At 46.2% G+C, this 16,886-nt stretch overlaps 1 protein-coding gene across 4 annotated transcripts in view; it reads left to right on the top strand.

Annotated features, from left to right (window-relative positions):
- Mtus1 (microtubule associated scaffold protein 1) overlaps nt 1-16,886 on the top strand; it is a 134,442-nt gene that overhangs the window by 101,910 nt on the left and 15,646 nt on the right. For 3 of the 4 annotated variants that reach the window (XM_005362548.3, XM_005362549.2, XM_005362550.3), the window contains one exon: nt 7,295-7,361. In XM_005362548.3, the coding sequence (XP_005362605.1) occupies nt 7,295-7,361 (67 nt within the window). Of the gene's footprint in view, nt 1-6,211; nt 6,292-7,294; nt 7,362-16,886 lie in introns of those variants that run through there. The other variant, XM_026786903.1, reaches the window with a different exon arrangement.

Raw genomic sequence — 16,886 nt, 5'->3', positions numbered from 1 at the left:
CTTTGGAAGAGCAGGCAATGCTCTTAACCACTGAGCCATCTTCTTTGAGGCAGGGTTTTTCACTGGCACGAAACTCACCAAGTTGGGCAGTTGGCTCACAAGCAAGGCCCTGGATTGGTCTGTCTCCACTTCCCCACCAATCCAGTACTGGAAACTAAGCCTGGCTTTTTGTTTTGTTTTCGAGACGGGTTCTCTTTGTAGCCCTGGCTTTCCTGGAATTTGCTCTGCAGATTGGGTTGGCCTTGAACTCTGAGATTCTCCTGAATGCTGGGATTAAAGGATTGTGCCACTACCACCTCCCATGCCCTTTTAAAACTGAGGGCCCTAGAGATTAAACTCTGAACTTTGTTCTTATTAAGCTAGGGTTTTACTGACTGAGCTCTCTCCAGAACTGAAACTATACATTCATCACTTAATACCTGTATCAGTCTTTAGAATTTGGGATTACAATAATGTTGTGTTATCACCCCTCCTTCCTTCTGCCTTCACATGGGGTGTGTAAGCAGTATAAGCATGTGGACATACGGGTGCAGGCACCCATGTGTGCAAAAGCAAGAGTCCTCTGTTGCTCTCCTTACTTTTTGAGATAGAGTTTCCCACTGAATCTGAAGCTGGAAGTTTCGGCCAGGCTGGTTTGCTGGTGGATCCACCTGTCTCCATCTCCCCAGGCTGAAGTTATAGGCATGGACTACCATACCTGGCTTTTTAAATGCGTATTGAGGATTTGAACTCAGGTCCTCTTTCTTTCACACAAGCCCTCCTAACCACTGAGCCATTTCCTGAGCCTGCTAATATTTCCCTTCCAGAGTCTCTTAATTGGAAACACAGTAGAGAAAAGATAATTGCCTGTAATATATATACACACACATACATACACACACATATGTCTCACTGGATTCTAATAGCATTAAAGTTTCATTCCACTTACTTTTTTGGGTCTAATTATATACAGCTTTCCCATTTAGTTAATACTTTGGAAAATGAGATTTCTCTTCTTCCCAAGGTCATCTGTTTAGACCCGACTGATTACTGGGTTCCAATAGCACCTCTCTGTTTCCACCCTTCTCTCCGTAGTCCATCCCACGCACTGCTAACTCTGCAGAGCACTCATTCCTGCTGAGGTTACCCGAGTGGTTCTCCACTGCCCACAGAGGGTCTGATGTGGGCACCTCTGTTTTCACCCTTCTCTCTGCTGTCCATTCCATGCACTGCTAACTGGGCAGAGCACTCCACCCTGCTGACGGCCCTCTAGTGGCTCTCCAGGACTCTTGGGGAGGGTAGTGTGTGTCTGTGAAATGATCATTATGAGTTAATCATTATGAGTTAAGAATTGGTGGGAACTACACATGGTACTTAAAGACTTAGAAAAAGAGCATATGGATATATTTATTGATTAGATTGAAATGGGATGGTATATGTTTGAGCTGAGTAAAAATACTACTAAAATTAACTTTTTTAAAAATGCACCTACTAGGAAATTATTAAATTATGTATGCTTGTCAGGAATGATTCTGATTTATTAGCTTTGACTATACAATTCTATAATTTGACACTGGTGCCCTTTTGCATGGAACTCTCACCGCCCAACCGCTCGGTTGTGTATTAGGGAGATGAAGGAAAACAAGATAGAGTTAATATTTTTGAATAATACCTGGCACTTATCTTCTTAAATGCTCACCCAGACCATAGTAAAAGGGAATTGTAGAAATAAGAAAAATCAAGCACAGAGCTCAGAACCTCCAGACAGCTAGCAGGGTCTATCCCGGCTGCTGCTCTCCTAGGATCCCTGCACAATCAGATCTTTGTACGTGAGCATCGTTGCTTCACGACCTGCACACAGTGTACACATACTGATTCTACAGACAAAGTCAAATACTAGTTAAGAAGACAACCCTGCCTTCATTGCTCCTCCATGGAGCAATGGTCCAGGAATGTACTTGAAGGAAGCAGGAATCTGCCATCTCTCTGTCTTCATCTCTAAGGGCCCCTTCTGGCAGGAGCATCCTAAGGAATACACACATATGCTGTTAAGAAGAGTCTTTTTTGGCCCAGATGAAGTTGGCCCCTAAACAGAAGTCATGTAGTTCATCAGGTGCTTGTTGAGGAAAGAATAGATGGAGCCCTGAATTTAAATGGCTGTGGATTTAGTCCGTTGAGCGATGCTTTCTTAGTCCACAGCATAGCATACTCTTAATGAGTTTCAAGAACCTTTTTTTTTTAAAGTCCTCATACATGACCACGATTACTTGACCCCACCATTACTGTATGAGCCAGAACGTCACGGCAGGAAGCAAAAGATGTAGCACGTGACTCGTGCCATGGGAGACAAGAGTACAGAAGGAACAGCATGGTAGGAAGTGATGGAGCATGTGACTCTCATGCCGTGGGAGACAAGAGGAGGTAAAGATACAGGAAGAGACCAGGCACAACGTAACATCCTTTAACACCCTGCTTTAAGTAGCTTACTTCCTCCAACCAGCAGGTGCCACCCCCTCACAGCCCACTCAACTCTGCATTCATCTGTGGAATAGAAGTAGCCCGCTGATGGAGTTCGCATCCTCACGATCCAGTCATCTCTCAACAGCACCAGCTTGATGCGGTGGTCAAACCTTTAGAGCTTGAGTGTGTAGGGGGATGCTTCTGTCCAAACCACAGCAGAGCGGCTCTGTATCAGTGACTCTGCTGAATCAAACCCAGGGACCCTTCCCGGGTCTTCTACCTCTACCTCTGCCCACCCTCTGTACTCCAGGAACCCACACTTCTTTCCTATACAATGGGTCCTCACTCTGTGCTTGTTTCTGCTTTTTAAGCATATTTTATTTTATGTGTTTGTTACATGTACATCTTAGTTACTTAGTTGCAGTTTCCATGGAAGCCAGTTTCCATGGAAGCCAGAAGAGGGCGTCAGATCCCTGGGAACTGGAATTGCAGACAGTTGAAAGCTGCTGTATGGCTGCTAGAAATTGAACCTGGGTCCTCTGGAAGAGCAGCCAGTGCTCTTAGCCACTGAGTTATTTCTCCAGTCCCTGTTTTTGGTTTTATAAGATAGAGGTTCCTAGAGCAGGGTCTGCCTCCAGTTCTTTCTTTGTAAAACCACCCCGAGAATTGCAATAGACAGAACATACCTGAGTGGACAAAGTGGAGGGAGAAGATGGAACCCCAGATATATCGTACAAGATGCACGTGTGAGCCCTATGCAAATGTTCTTCACTCCTTTGTTGGACAATCAGTGATTCTCACTGGTTGCCTAATGTGTATAAGGCACTGTTACGAAACAGTTGAAAGGGAAAGACGGGAAAAGTTAAGCAACTGAAATTCTCTTAACCCTTTCCTTTCGTACCCATTATTGAAACATTTGGACACTGACATCCAGCATTGGTGATAGTAACCTCAGAGTCTTCATTAAAGGGTTGCTAGGCAGACTTCTTGGTAAGGTAAAACAAGACCCAAATAGTTTGTTTGCAAATAGAATCTAACCTTGGCTAGCACCTTTAAAAAAGAAAAAAAAATGGGAAAAGAGGAGGGGGGTTAAGTGTTGCTAACAGTCTGATTTGTCTCAGATTTAAAGGAAAAAGAAAGGTGTCCAGTGATAAAAGCACTGGAGGAAATCAGACGTAGCCACGTCCGAATTGTCTGAGGCAGCTCTTTCCTGTAAAATTCCCTGTGCTCTTGAGGTTAGTTGGTAGCTAGCAGCGTTCAGGCACACCAGTGGACGCCAGCCAGCTACTAAGTGCTTGCGTCCCAGTGACAGTAATTAAATTATGGAGAATCCCACTTTTTTTTCCCTTAGAGCGTTTCATATATTTAATGCATGAGTATGAAAGCGTCTTCATGTGGAGTCCCCACCTTGCTCCCCAGTCTCACTGTGTGTTGGGGGAGGGGCCTGCATGGTATATAGCACAGAGATAATCAAATGAACCTCTTGTCTGGACTATGAGTGGTTTATCATCTATGACAGAGACACTAACCTAAGCCACTGAAGCAATCAGTCTGTCTCTAACGGGCAGAATGTATTTTATCATCTGCGAGTAACAAGTACATTTAAAGGGCAAGCAACCCAGACGGACATGCAGACTCTAACAGTACATCGGTTACGGTATGAGCTCCATGGTGTGCATTTTGAGTAGATCCTATTTAACATCCCCAGTTTCCCATGGTCCTGTGCTGTTTCCCCTCGGATGATGTCATTTGGTTAATGACCAAAGAATTGGTCTTGGACGTTTCCCCGCTAAGTTCCAAGGTCCTGGAAGGCAGTAGCTATCTACGTCTCAATTTTCTTACATATTATGTGGTGTATGATATGAAATATTCTTAGTTGATAGCTGAGTAATAGCTTAGAATTCACAAAGATAAACATCCCTTTGGGGCGTTTGGGGGAGGAGATGGTGCATCTGACATTTAACTTTCCAGAAAGTGTATAAGATGTATCAGGTTAAGAAAGCCAGGCATCCAAAGAGGGTAGCATCCACAGGATCTTGGAGGATGGCTAGTTTTTCACTTACATAGATGAGCTTGGGATGGTGAGCAGGAGCTGGACAATTCCAGTCCCTCATTCAGACACTATCCCTGAGCTCGGCTTCCGGTCCAGGTGTTGTGTTTGTAATACGCTCTACAGGAGGCTTCTGTGAGCTCTAGGGAGTTTATACACGTGGGAAATAATAGCCCTCTTAGGGGTAAAGAAACCCATCCCTACCATGGTTCAGTACCGAGCTCTCATGAACCAGGGCTAGAGCAGAAACGACAGAGCAAAATTCAGAGGGTTAGAGACCTGTTGTGTAGGAAGAGTAGTCTGTCTCCCTCTGCCCCTCCCCCCGTCTCTGGTCAATGAGGTGGGGTGACAAACGACCTTGATATCCTCTTGCTGTTTAGAGCTGGCAGAGGTCTGAGGACAGTTAAAGGCAGTGGATAGGAGGGATGTCTAATGACCCCGAAACTCCACTAATAAGGTAACGGCCCTTGTGTGTGTGTGTGTGTGTGTGTGTGTGTGTGTGTGTGTGTAAGTGCCTGTGGCGTTTCCACAGTTCTCCAAAGAGAAGCATCTCTAGCGTTAGCCTTTGCCATCCTCCTATCAGTTCTTGCCTTTTGCCCCCTTCTGTTTGCCACTTGACTGCTGTGGGAAAGGGGACCCTGAAGCAGGTTCCCAGGTTCAGATCTGCTCGTCTAATAAAGCTGTCCTCTGCTTTTCCTTGACTCTAGTGACAAACCTCTGTCTACCTGGTGTGTGAATAAAATTAAGGCTTGACTCGAAAGCGCTAGAAAAGTCCAGGTGTGGTGGCACACTCCTACAATCCCAGAACTCCGGAGGTGAGGGCAGAGGGAAGCAAGCACGGGGTCAGTAGTGAGGGAAGAAAAAGAGAAGAGCAGTGTATCTGTGGGGTTAGTCTATTGTCCTCAAACTTTCACTTTTGCATTAGAAAAGCAATTGTTTGTTATTTTTTAAATTTGAAGTTCTTGATTGGTTTCAGCACAGCTTAAACTGTTAAAAAAAAAAAAACCTTTTAGGATTCTATCAAGCATTACTGTGTAAATATACTGGTGGGAAAAATGTACTTTAAAATTTCCGGTCACTGTTTAGCCATCCATAAGGAAAGAGACTGAGGGACTAGTATGATAAAAAGCGATCAAATATGTGTGATCTCCAGCTTCCAGGTCAGCGGTTCCGGTCTCTAAAACATCAATGGGCTGCACTCTGCTGGAGTGCATCATCTGAAATCCTAAATCACAACAGGGCCCCCTGATTGCCCTTCGCCTAGTTCATCATGCCTTTAGTATACGGGTTTTGAAGAACAAATTTCCCTTTTCTATTAGTAAGCGTGATAATCTAATGACCTCAATTAGAGATGGAGTTAAAAAGGCCCACACATCTAAAAATAGCTCCATTATCCGCGAGGAGAGGGTCCCGTTTCTGTTTCCTCCGCCCCGGCTGATATTAAGTAAGTGGCGATCGATCAGGGAAATGTCTGGCTCCCATTTCTCATAAATTGAAGGGCTGTGGCTTTAAGTAATCGCGGGCAGCCTGTGCCAGAGGCAGGAGCTGCAGTATCAGCTTCTGTGGGGAGAGAGAGAGGAGTCTGAGGCAGTAACCTGCAGGACGCAAGGGAAGGCCACCAGGGCCAATGGCGCTCCTCCTGGGTTGAGCTTTGAATGTGGGCAGACCCGACCCGGTGGGGGGCGGGGCCACCTGTGCACTACTCGGACGGTGCAGGGGGTGGGGGAGTTGGAGACCGAAGCTGGAAAATGGGCTGCCCCAGCAGCAAAATGTGCCTGTCTCCTCCATGTGCAGCAACAAGGGTAATTAGTATTTGTTTACAGGGCTTTACTGGAAAGGGTGTCAGGGACTAACGCAGACCCTGTCTGGAACCAGGGCGAAGTGCTTTGGATTGAGAAGCAACCCTAGCCCGCAGAGGCCAGTCTCATGATCTCTGCCACACTGTGATCCAGATGCGGGAGCCCCACATCTGTGGTGATCCCAGGAAGGGCATTTTCAGAGAGCTTGGAAATCCTCTGCCTTCTTAGTTCCATCCCGAGGAACGGTGGCTAACGATTGTGTTTGTATGTGTGGATGTGTGATTGCTACAGATCCTGCAGGTAACTTGAAAATTATTCTTTATCGCAAGATTTGATATTTGCACAAACAGCCTCCCGACGGCCTTTACTTCACTTCTGTTAAATGTATTTAGACTTATAGTTGTTCCATGATGTAAGAATCCTTGGGAAATGGTGTGTAGCTGGGTAAAATCAATGTAATTTCATCTTTAAGAGATTAAATTTGGTTTGTCCTACTTTAAAAACAAACTTTCTTTTTCTTGTGTAGAGTACAGGATTGGCCCTGTAACAAAAACTTTTTTTTTATTTGCAGATATGGGACAAAGTCCTTATAAGTGCCTATGTTTAGAACATTAAATATTTATCTTAAACCGATTAGGCCTTTATTGCCCTTGGAGGGGGAGAATGCATTACTTCTTAAGTACAGTATACATTAGCTGAAAGCGTCAGTGGGTCTGCAGTGAGCACCAGACGCAAAGCAAATATTTTTAAATGAGCCATTCGTTTCCTCAGGGGAAAGTTTCACCAGGACCCGGGAAAAATACAGATTTTTGAAACCCCAAATTCCTTCATGGCAAAGGGACATCTGTGTTTTGCTTTGTTTTTAATGACACAAATTGTTAGCTTAAGTGATTTGTATCTTGGCTTCTCGATTCTGGGTCTCATTTTCCTAGCAGTAGTAAATGTGTATCTTACTGACAAGGGACCCTCTTCAAACCCTGAGTAACCCGATGTGTGTTTTCCACAGCAGGAAGAAGCTCTGAAGCAACACAAAACCCTCTTTCAGGAACTCGTCAATCTCCGGGGAGAGCTAGGTAAGAACGGGCAGCGAGCGAGAGCTCCTTTTCAGCCCTCGGTAAAAGTTACTGCAATTGAAAAATCCGCGCTGCCCTCCTGCTCTGCAGCTGGAGCTGCATTCTCCCTTTCCCGTATCTGTGCAAACGCTTACTGTCGACATGGCTTTTGAATCTTGGCAGTGTGACCTCAAGATCACATAATTCCTGGCACTGGTCTCTGAGTTAAGCTAACAGAGCTTTCCAACGGCCAAAGCGTGCTCTCTACCCCGCAGACGGGGACAGAGTGACTTTTCTGCGATTGTGAGGATATCCTGTTGGGTAATTATGTCGTGTTATTTTAATTTTCTTGGGGCCAATTTTTATATTATCCTCTGATAAGAGTATTTACATTACACATCTCAGGGATGGTATGTGTGCGCGTACAAGGGTGTTAAGACCGCCCATCAGAACAAGGACGCCCCACGCTACTCAGACGGTCAGGATGAGCTGAGGAAGAAAGAACATTACCAACTCCAGGGGCAGCTTAGTGTGCCTACAACTCTGCACTCTAAGTCCTATTGTTTGCTGTCTGAGTTCTTGGCTCTTCTGAAGACCTAAGACGTGAGGGGCAAAGATAATATTGTTGCCCTCCTCTCTACCTCAGCTACAGTGTTCTTTGCTCCCCCCACCCCCACAACACGCTCGAGGTCTGTGGGGACCCCTCATCCTAGGAATCTAGGAATTGGTTTCTTGATTTAGCGACACCTAGATCTGGAGTTGTTCAGCGAAAGGTCACTTGCCTTGTCCTGGGCTTTGCTTGCTGATGGGCTGTCCAGGAAGTATACCTAGCAGAAGTTCAAGGGGGAACATGCTGGAGATAAAGCAAATTTCGCTCCTTTAATTCTCCAAGAATCCTGTTTTCCTCGGAGAACCAGACCATAGTTTAACCACTGCCAATCTAATTTGCTGGGACTGGAATATTCGTCAACAACTCCACTGGTCCAACCAAGGTAAAGGTCTAGCGCCGGTGCCTGTGGGGTCAGGACGGTGCCCTTTCCTATTCCTTGTACTGCCCAGTGGGAGCTGAGGCCAATTCATAGCCAACCCTTGAGGTTCATGACAGTAGATAAGGCGTCTGTGCCCTGTGGAAAAGTCTCTTTAAGACAGTGCAGAGCTGTGATGGGAGAGAGCTCCTGCAAACCAGAACAGCAAGAGCCACTGCAAGGGCGGCCCTGATCCCAGACCACTGTGAAGGTCTTCCACTGTCTAATTTGATCTGGCTGCCTCCCTTTTGGCTACTCAATGACCAGCAGAATTATTTTGTCTGCGCCTTAAGTGCTGTAATGAATACGCAGTTAGAAGATGAAGAAAGAGGGCCTTTTGTGCGTTTCCAGAGTTCCTCAGAACTCAGCGGAGGTGGCGATGAGCCCGCCTCATTCAGGTTTCCACTCTCTGAGAGAAGTCAGGACGGGACAGAAGGGGACACTGAGCTCTCAATGCCTCTGCTTGAATGGGATCCTCTTTTCACAATGAAGGAGTTTAAATGGGAGCCCAGGTCCCCAGCACTTCCAGCTATCACACGGCCTGTCAGGAAACAGCCGGGCTTTGTACTCTCTCCTCTCTGTCCGAGATAAGGAGAAGGTGGCCTGGTGTGTTTTTCCTGCCACTGTCAACGTGTCAGGATGCTATGGGTGGCCTGTTTGTATTGTTTTGTCACCCGAGGCTGGAATGGGGAAATGGTGTCATTTCTGCTAGCAACTGAGTCAGACAGGCTTGCTCAAGTACCAGCACTTGCTGAAATACCAGCATAGGTAGGCATCTGGGAAAAGGTTTGGCTTGGCCAGCAAATAGAAGAGAATCCCTTGAACAAATGTGATGAAACTGGGCAGAATGAAGGTTCTTGAAGCTTTCAGATGTGTTTGTGTCATGGGCCAGAATGGAAAAAGATCAGGTTAGACATCGAAGTTCAAACCTCAGTTTTCCAGTTTGAGGCAATCAAACCGTGTAGGACCATGGTGTCATAGTTGCCAGGCTCGATCGACTCCTTGGGATGGGAGCTGGCTGGCCCAGGTTAGTCTCTCTAAAGTGACAGTATATATGTATGTGCCCCAGGGATGGTCATGAGGCTCACATGAGGTAAAACATTGCAAAACATGCGTGCCAGGTGTTAACTGCCGTTAACCATGCATGCTGGGATGTCTGCAGTTTTGTGTTTATATCGTGTGTGTGCCTGTAATCTGAGTACTCTGGAGGCCAAGAGGATTGCTTCAAGTCCTAGGCCAGCATCGTGAGTGACAGGCCAGCCTGAGCTACATAGTGAGGACCTGCACACACACACACACACACACACACACACACACACACACACCCCTTCACAGCTGTGTCATGATTAGCCACATGGCCTTTTTGTGAAAGCATAAACCACACCATGGGAAGCAATAGTAAGCAGACGAGGTGCTATTAGAAATCCCTCAGGACAGGCCTATCACACTCAAATGCAGTGAGACCCAACCAGTCAGTTGCTGCTATGTTGGTGTTTAACGTTGGGTTAGCAGTGTGGGGTTTTTTTTTCCTTTAAATTACATTTATTTGTGTGTGTATCCACATGTGTGAGCCACAGCACATATGTTGGGGGCAGAGGACAGCTTGCAGGACTGGGTTCTCCCCTTCCACCGGGAGAGTTCCAGCGATGGAACTCTGGTTCTTAGGTTTGGTGGCAAGCTTAATCCCCTGAGCTATCTAGCCAGTCCATCAGCTTTAATAGATACTCATAATCTCCACTTGCATCAAGCATTGTTGTAATCCCAAAGAGACTCCCTTAAGCCTCCGCTCCCTTACAAGCAAATCCTGATCTGGGTTGTACAACCAACTACCAGTTTGTCTCTTCTAGAATTTTGTGTCATTGAAAGTGTTGTGTGCTCATTAGCCTGGCTTCTCGGACAGACGACCACGCCTCTGAGGTGTATTCACATGTCTCTGGATTCTTTTTACAAGTCCAGTACTTTTCCTCGTCACACCCCGTAGCCTCCACTGAAGGCGTTATTAATGACTGTGGACCGCCTATAGTTCTCAACCTGTGGGTCGCAACCCCTTTGGGGGGGGGTGGTCAAGCAATCCTTTCACAGGGCTCACACATCAGATATTTACACTACGATTCATGACAGTAGAAAAAAAATCACAGTTATGAAGTAGCAACAAACATAATTATATGGTTGGGGGTTACCACAACATGAGGAAGTGTATTGAATCGCTGCTCTATAGAGAGGTACAGCACTAAGACTATATGACCATGACTCACCGGTCCTTCCTGCACTGCAGGTGTGTGCCAAGAGGCCCCGTCGCTAGGTGAGCTGGCCCGGTGAGGTGACACTTTGTCCTGCATTGCCCCTTGCTTCCCGAGTCCTCCGCACGTCTTCTTACTCAAAACCGTGTACATCCCTCAGTGTTCCAGGAGGCTTCGGGTTGAGTCACCCGGCACCCAGGACAGCCGCTGACTCACGCTCCCGATATTACAACACGCAGATCAGTATGTATCCTTCCTCAGCATTCCTGGAGCCATAACTCCTTTTGTGGACGATACTGCCATGGCTACCCAACAGGCTGCATATCTCGCCAGCCGGCCGTAGTACCCTTTTCTATGGGCTCCGAAGAGGGCACTGGTAAACCTGGTGCTGTAGGACCCACTTTACTTTGTTTTTGTTGTTTGTGTAGAGCCTGGCTTGGGTCCTGGTGCTCTTTCCCCTCATTCATGCCTGGTTTCCTACAGGTTTTAGGTGGGGTCTGACTCATGTGTCTCTCTACCTCTTCTGCATCTGTTACCTTTCTGCCAAAGTGTTCTCTCCTCTTGATGCTACCCTTCTAGTCTTGCCTCTCAGACTCTTCATTTGCTCAGTTTTTAAAGTCCTGTCTAAAATGTCTTGTCTTCAGTTGAGTTTCACCCAGATCTTTCAAACAAGTGAATTTTACTCTCCTTACCTGTCTGGTTGCTTGGTCCACATTAAGGCTTTTTGTACTTAGCTGTTTATGGGCCTCTCCCCTTCTCCTAGAGCTATGGGGCCTTCACAGGCAAAGTCACCGTCTTCTTCAGTTGTGTCGTCCCGGGCTTCACCGATGCTAAGACTGTAGCTAAAGGATGGCTGTTGCAGCCTCAAATGGCGACATGGAAGGTGGGCTTCTCTTTGTAGTGTGCAGGTGTTTGAGGGGTTTGACAAGCACAAGCATTTCCATTGAGCTGCTTTAAAAAGGATGCTTCTGTCTTTCGGGATGAATGATAGTAATGGCGATGTATAATTCCGATGGTAGCCGTGTCTCACCACGACGGCAGTTCACCAGAGAATAGTCAATGCCAGTTTTTGTGCTATTTTATTGTTACGTTTCATGGTCAATATTTAAAGCACAACCTTTTGCCTCCGAGAAAGTCATTCTGATTCTCTCTGGAGTCGTGTTGAATAAAAAGTAGTATATGGCGGTCTCTCACCATAATCTTTGAGGTTCCCATTGTTCTTAAGATTACATTTTTCTTCTTTATAAAGAAAAAGATTTGTTTGTTGTGGTGCTAGGGATCAAACCCAGGGTACTGCACATGCTAGACAAACCTCTGCTGGGCTGTACCCCTAGCCTCAAAGAAGATTATTTAGCTGTAAGAAGTTGGGGCTAACTCCCTTATCTTTTTATTTATTAAAGTCCCAATTGCATTTCATGAACCAAATGAGATTTTAACCCTTAATGCACTAAGCATTGCTAGAACCCCTGGGCTAAGTGTGTTAAAACCCTCAGTACTTTTCCCTTTTTATGTAAAAATCAGGACAGATGTTGGGGGCATTTTCTGGATTTTAATCATTCCTAAGAAAGCAATATTCAGCTCTAAATAGTTTGTCATATAAAATAAATTGAGGCTCAAAAGCTGCGTTGTGTTCCTACTGTTAAGCAATTCTGAAGCCAGAGGGTTTAGATAAGAACCCAAAGTGGCCAAGCTACCAGATTTCGGTTAGTCCCGACAGAAAGTGCTGCGTGTGACCAAAACACTGGAAAGTCATCAGAAAGCAATAGTAGCAGGCATTGACAACTCCTGACTTTTGGAATCCTTCTCCAATGAAAGGAGTAAGAAGAAGTAACTATTGCTAAATCTGAATATCTTCTTACCTTCTTAGAAAAAAAAGTAAGTTGTCAAAACCCAGAATACAAACCATCTGATGAGCGCTCACCCAGTGAGCCACAGACTGCTTCAACCTTGTAGGATGTTCCCAGTTCTGCACTTGATTCTGGTGTAACAAGGATTGGGGTCTATGGTGATCTAGACACTATAGCTGATTACAAGAGGCATTTTTTTTTTTAAAAAAAGTAGAATGTGATGAAATAGCAGTACGAGGAAACTTTTTTTTTTTAATCTTGAAGAGGTGTTTGAAGGAGGGGTTGATAGCTACCTCAGAGTTGGGCCATTCTCTTGTTATCTATGTGTGTCCTAAATTTGGACATGACTGGCTCTATTGGTATGTAAAAGTTCTTTTACCTACAGACATGCAAACGACTGCCAACAGTATTTTGGCATGAGACTTCTTGTCCTGGTTTTTTCCCAATGCTACAATCTCAAATTTTCCTAACTCCGGGACACTTGTCTAGAGCGGTGTTTCACAAACGTCACCGTGAGATGAAACACATTTTCCTGTTCCCACATCCACCAATTCTGACTCTTTTAGTTTGGGATGGAGTCCAGGAATCTGCACTTTTCATATCATCCAGGTGATTCTGACATCAGAGCCACCTGGGTTTGCACCCCGACACCTCACTGTGTAGAATGTTGCTTTTATTTTAAATAGGGTGTATATGAACACAAATAGCTCCAAGAGACTTTAGTCCATTCCTATATGCTGAAAGTTTATGCATGCCCGAGGACTTGCATCTGAGCTTTTTCATCTTTCTGCCCTAAAAATGAAAGATCTGGGAGGAGGCGAGATGAACTAGTTAGTGACTGGTTAGTTGGGGAATTACCACATCGTTTGATTGAAACCTGGTACTTTACTCTGGGATTCTTATCCTCAGACCTGCGTCTTAGAACTCATTGTCACAAAAGCATGGGTTTTTGTCTCTGATCCACTTTTAGTCCTTGATTTTTTTCTTTCACGTATGTGTGGAGTGTGCACTGTTCTAACAAGGAGAACGGGGGGTTCTGCAGCCTGTTGTTGGCTAGGGCATGGGATGAAAACAGCCGAAAAATCCTTCAGATCTGTCCTCGAGCGGGAAGAAGGGCACTGGCAAGGAGAACCTGGCAGTGGAAGCTCTGCAGGCACCTCTGGCAGAAGGCGGCAGATAAGGCTGACAGGACAAGATTACAAAATGCCTTCCAGTAGGACTTGGTCACAACTATCAGTGCAGGAAAAGAAGACCAGGGAGAGCATTGTTTTTTCCCATCCTTCAGTCTGTTGTGGCTCCTGGGGAAGAACTGAGCTATAGCAATCCTTGGTGTCTGTGCTAACTTTTCCCTTTGAATTCCTAGCTGGGGAAGGTGGCCAGTTAGATCCAGTTTGGAGTTCTGTGTTTGGGACAAAGGAGGTTAGGGGGTCTCAATTCTGCTCTGCACTCCCAGTTCTTTTGGTAAAATGGGACTTACGGTGGGTGGTACCTGCTTAGCAGCTCGGAGCCCTGCATGAAAATATGAGCTTGATTTACTCAGGAAATCTTGTCCTTTTTCTACTTCCCATGTAGATTAGATCTATGTATCTTAGGGTCCTCATTGTTGTCTAGGTTCTCTGGGATTGTGAGTTGTGGGCTGGTTTTCTTTGCTTTATGTTTAAAAACCACTTATGAGTGAGTTCATGTGATAATTGTCTTCCTGAGTCTGGGTTACCTCACTCAAAATGATATTTTCTAGCCCCGTCTACTTGCCTGCAAAATTCAAGATGTTGGTTTTTTTTTCCTGCTGTGTAGTACTTCAATGGAAGAGGGTTGAAGGGGAGGGGAGAGGCAGGGAGGGGAGCAGAGAAAAATGTAGAGCTCAATAAAAATCAATAAAATAAGGAACAAATAATCCAATAAAAAGGAAAACATGAACTTGAGAGCCTTTTGCAAGGTGTGAAGTAAGTTTTAATGGTAGTGTGGTATTATTGATGGGGAAGTCGATTTTAATGGTGCAGACAAGTGTTTTGTTTTAGTTGATCTTTTGTGGATGTCACATCATGTACCCCAGTCCCACTCACCTACCTGTCCCCTCGCACCCACCCTCTGCCCTTGCAACCTCCCTCCCCAAAACAAAATTTAAAGGAAAACCTGAAAACCAAACAAAGCAAATGAGAAAGGAGAACCATCATCTTGACGAGGAAGCTGTGGCGTGCGTGGCCCAGCGAGTCACACCGTTGACTCTTCAGTCCACATATCTTTCCTTGCAAGTGTTCGTTGCTGTGAGTCATCAGTCTGGCTTGAGGCCTCTGGTCTCTGCTGTACGATCAATAATGAGCTCTCCCTGGAACTCCTTGCATATTCTGCCGTCGCCCTGTGTTGTGGAGACCCTGCAGCTCTGGATCTGTGGGTGTGCCCCCTTCACGAGCTGCAGCAGTTGGTAGATGAGGTGGATCAAGTCATAGCCCAGGTTCTGGGCCTGGGTGGTAGCTGGGTTGGTCCGCCCACCATGTTTCCGTCACCGTTACTACCTGGGTGAGCGCTCCAGCACCGCCTCAGCTAGCTCACCCAGTTCAGTCTACAGTGAGGAGCTGGGTCAGTTCTCCTGCTTTTAGGCCCTTGGGTCTGGCTCACTGGCACTCACCCCACCAGGGGCAGCTCTGCTTTCCTAGAAAGGGTATGGGGCCTGCTCTCCTGATTGCTGTAGGGAACATGGGGAGGCAGGGCCAACTGTCCTGCTCTGACACCTTCAGAGCTAGTCCCTCTGTGACTCCACCAACAGGCTCAGCTCTAGTGTGCTGCCCAGGCAGGGTACAGGGCCTGCTCTCCTGTGTGCTGCAGCCTGTGAAGGACAAGGCTAGTTCTCCACTCTGGTGGCCCCGGGACCAATTCTTCTGCCTGCTGCAGGGGTCAAAGAGGGATGAGGGCTAAGGGCATCTTTCCCTCACCCGTGCCACTATAGGGCAGATGGGGCAGAGTGCAGGGCCTGCTCTTCCTCCACCACAAGGGATGGGGGGGGGAACGTCTTCTCTCCCTTGTGCAAATAGTTTTATAAAAAGTCAGTGACCCAAAAGTTATGATTTGTGGGAGACTTTGACTGTCCTTAGACTCGCTGTGCAGCGTATGACTCCACATCTGCCTTTAGCATCTTTATACTTTGAGGCCAGCAGATGGTCACACAATCTGAGCCCCCCCCCCACCTTTTCTTGGTTAGTTTTTTCAGGGACACCTTTGTTTGTAAAACGCATTAGGCCCACACTTTCTCTGGAAGTGTATCGTGAGAGGACTTCATAGGGTAATATTATGCAATAATCATGGGAAGGGTCCATCTGTGGTTCTGGATGAGGTGCAGAAAGTTAACAGTTGTGTGCATTTAAAAGAGCCAGAACTAGGAGCAGGTGGCTGGTTCCCCGGTGGCCAGAGAGAGAGACTGAGAAGGGGAACCAAGGCAGACAAGGCAAGTTGGACACAAGCACCCCCATTTTCCTCGTAAGTAATGCAGAAGAGGGGAACCCCAAAGGGGCTCTGCACACAACTGTCTCCCCAGAAGCATCTCAGGAAAGTGAGTACACAGTTGGAGAAAGGAGCCCTCCGTTTTCCTGTTTGGCTCTTTCTGTCACTATCTCTTACATGGTACAAACTCTGCCTTGCTCTCCATGTGAACCGTGCCTCCCACACGTTCCCTTGTCCTCCTTTATTGTGTTTTAGGTCTGTTTATAGAAGAAACACAAATCTCCTGAAAGCCAGGGAAGCTTGTTGAACAGAGTATAAAGAACAATAGTAGTAGGCCAATTTTAGGAGGAGTCTCCAGGACCATGCTTCTCTGTCTCTCTCTCTGTCTCTCTCTCTGTCTCTCTGTCTCTGTCTCTCTGTCTCTCTCTCTCTCTCTGTCTCTCTCTCTCTCTCTGTCTCTCTCTCTCTCTGTCCATTTTCTGTTTTTGAGACAGGATCTTCGTGTAACATCCCTGACTGTCCTGGAACTCTGTAGACCAGGCTGGCTTCAGTTCACAGAGATCCTCCTGCTTCTGCCTCCTGACTGCTGGGATTAAAGGCATGCACCACCACCGCCCAGTTTCATATTTATCATTTTTAAGCCTAGACAAATCATGTTTTTTAAATGTGTGTGTGTGGGAGGTGGTGGGGTGCTGAAGTTCAAGCTCAATAACGATTATATTCTGTTTTGAACTTCAAGCATGTCTCTAAGGAATCTATACTTAGGTCTGAGTCCTCTGGTAACAGCAACAGTAACGTAACACACATTTAAATGGTTGAGCTCTGGGCCAGGCACTTACATTCAGTTCCATAGGGAAAGTACCGGGGTTGTCTCGATTAGAGGTGAAGAAATGTGAGCCACCTTTGCTAATCCCACGGTAGGCAGCTGGAGCGCCGAGACTGGAACCAGTACTCTGGCTTTGTTCTGTGGAGGTGCTTGTGTTCTCAAGCATTGAAAAC

The sequence above is a fragment of the Microtus ochrogaster genome, linkage group LG7_11, assembly GCF_000317375.1.
Source record: "Microtus ochrogaster isolate Prairie Vole_2 linkage group LG7_11, MicOch1.0, whole genome shotgun sequence".
NCBI lineage: Eukaryota > Metazoa > Chordata > Mammalia > Rodentia > Cricetidae > Microtus > Microtus ochrogaster.
The sequence above is the reverse complement of the archived record's forward strand: the minus strand, read 5'-3'. Positions and strand labels throughout refer to the sequence as shown.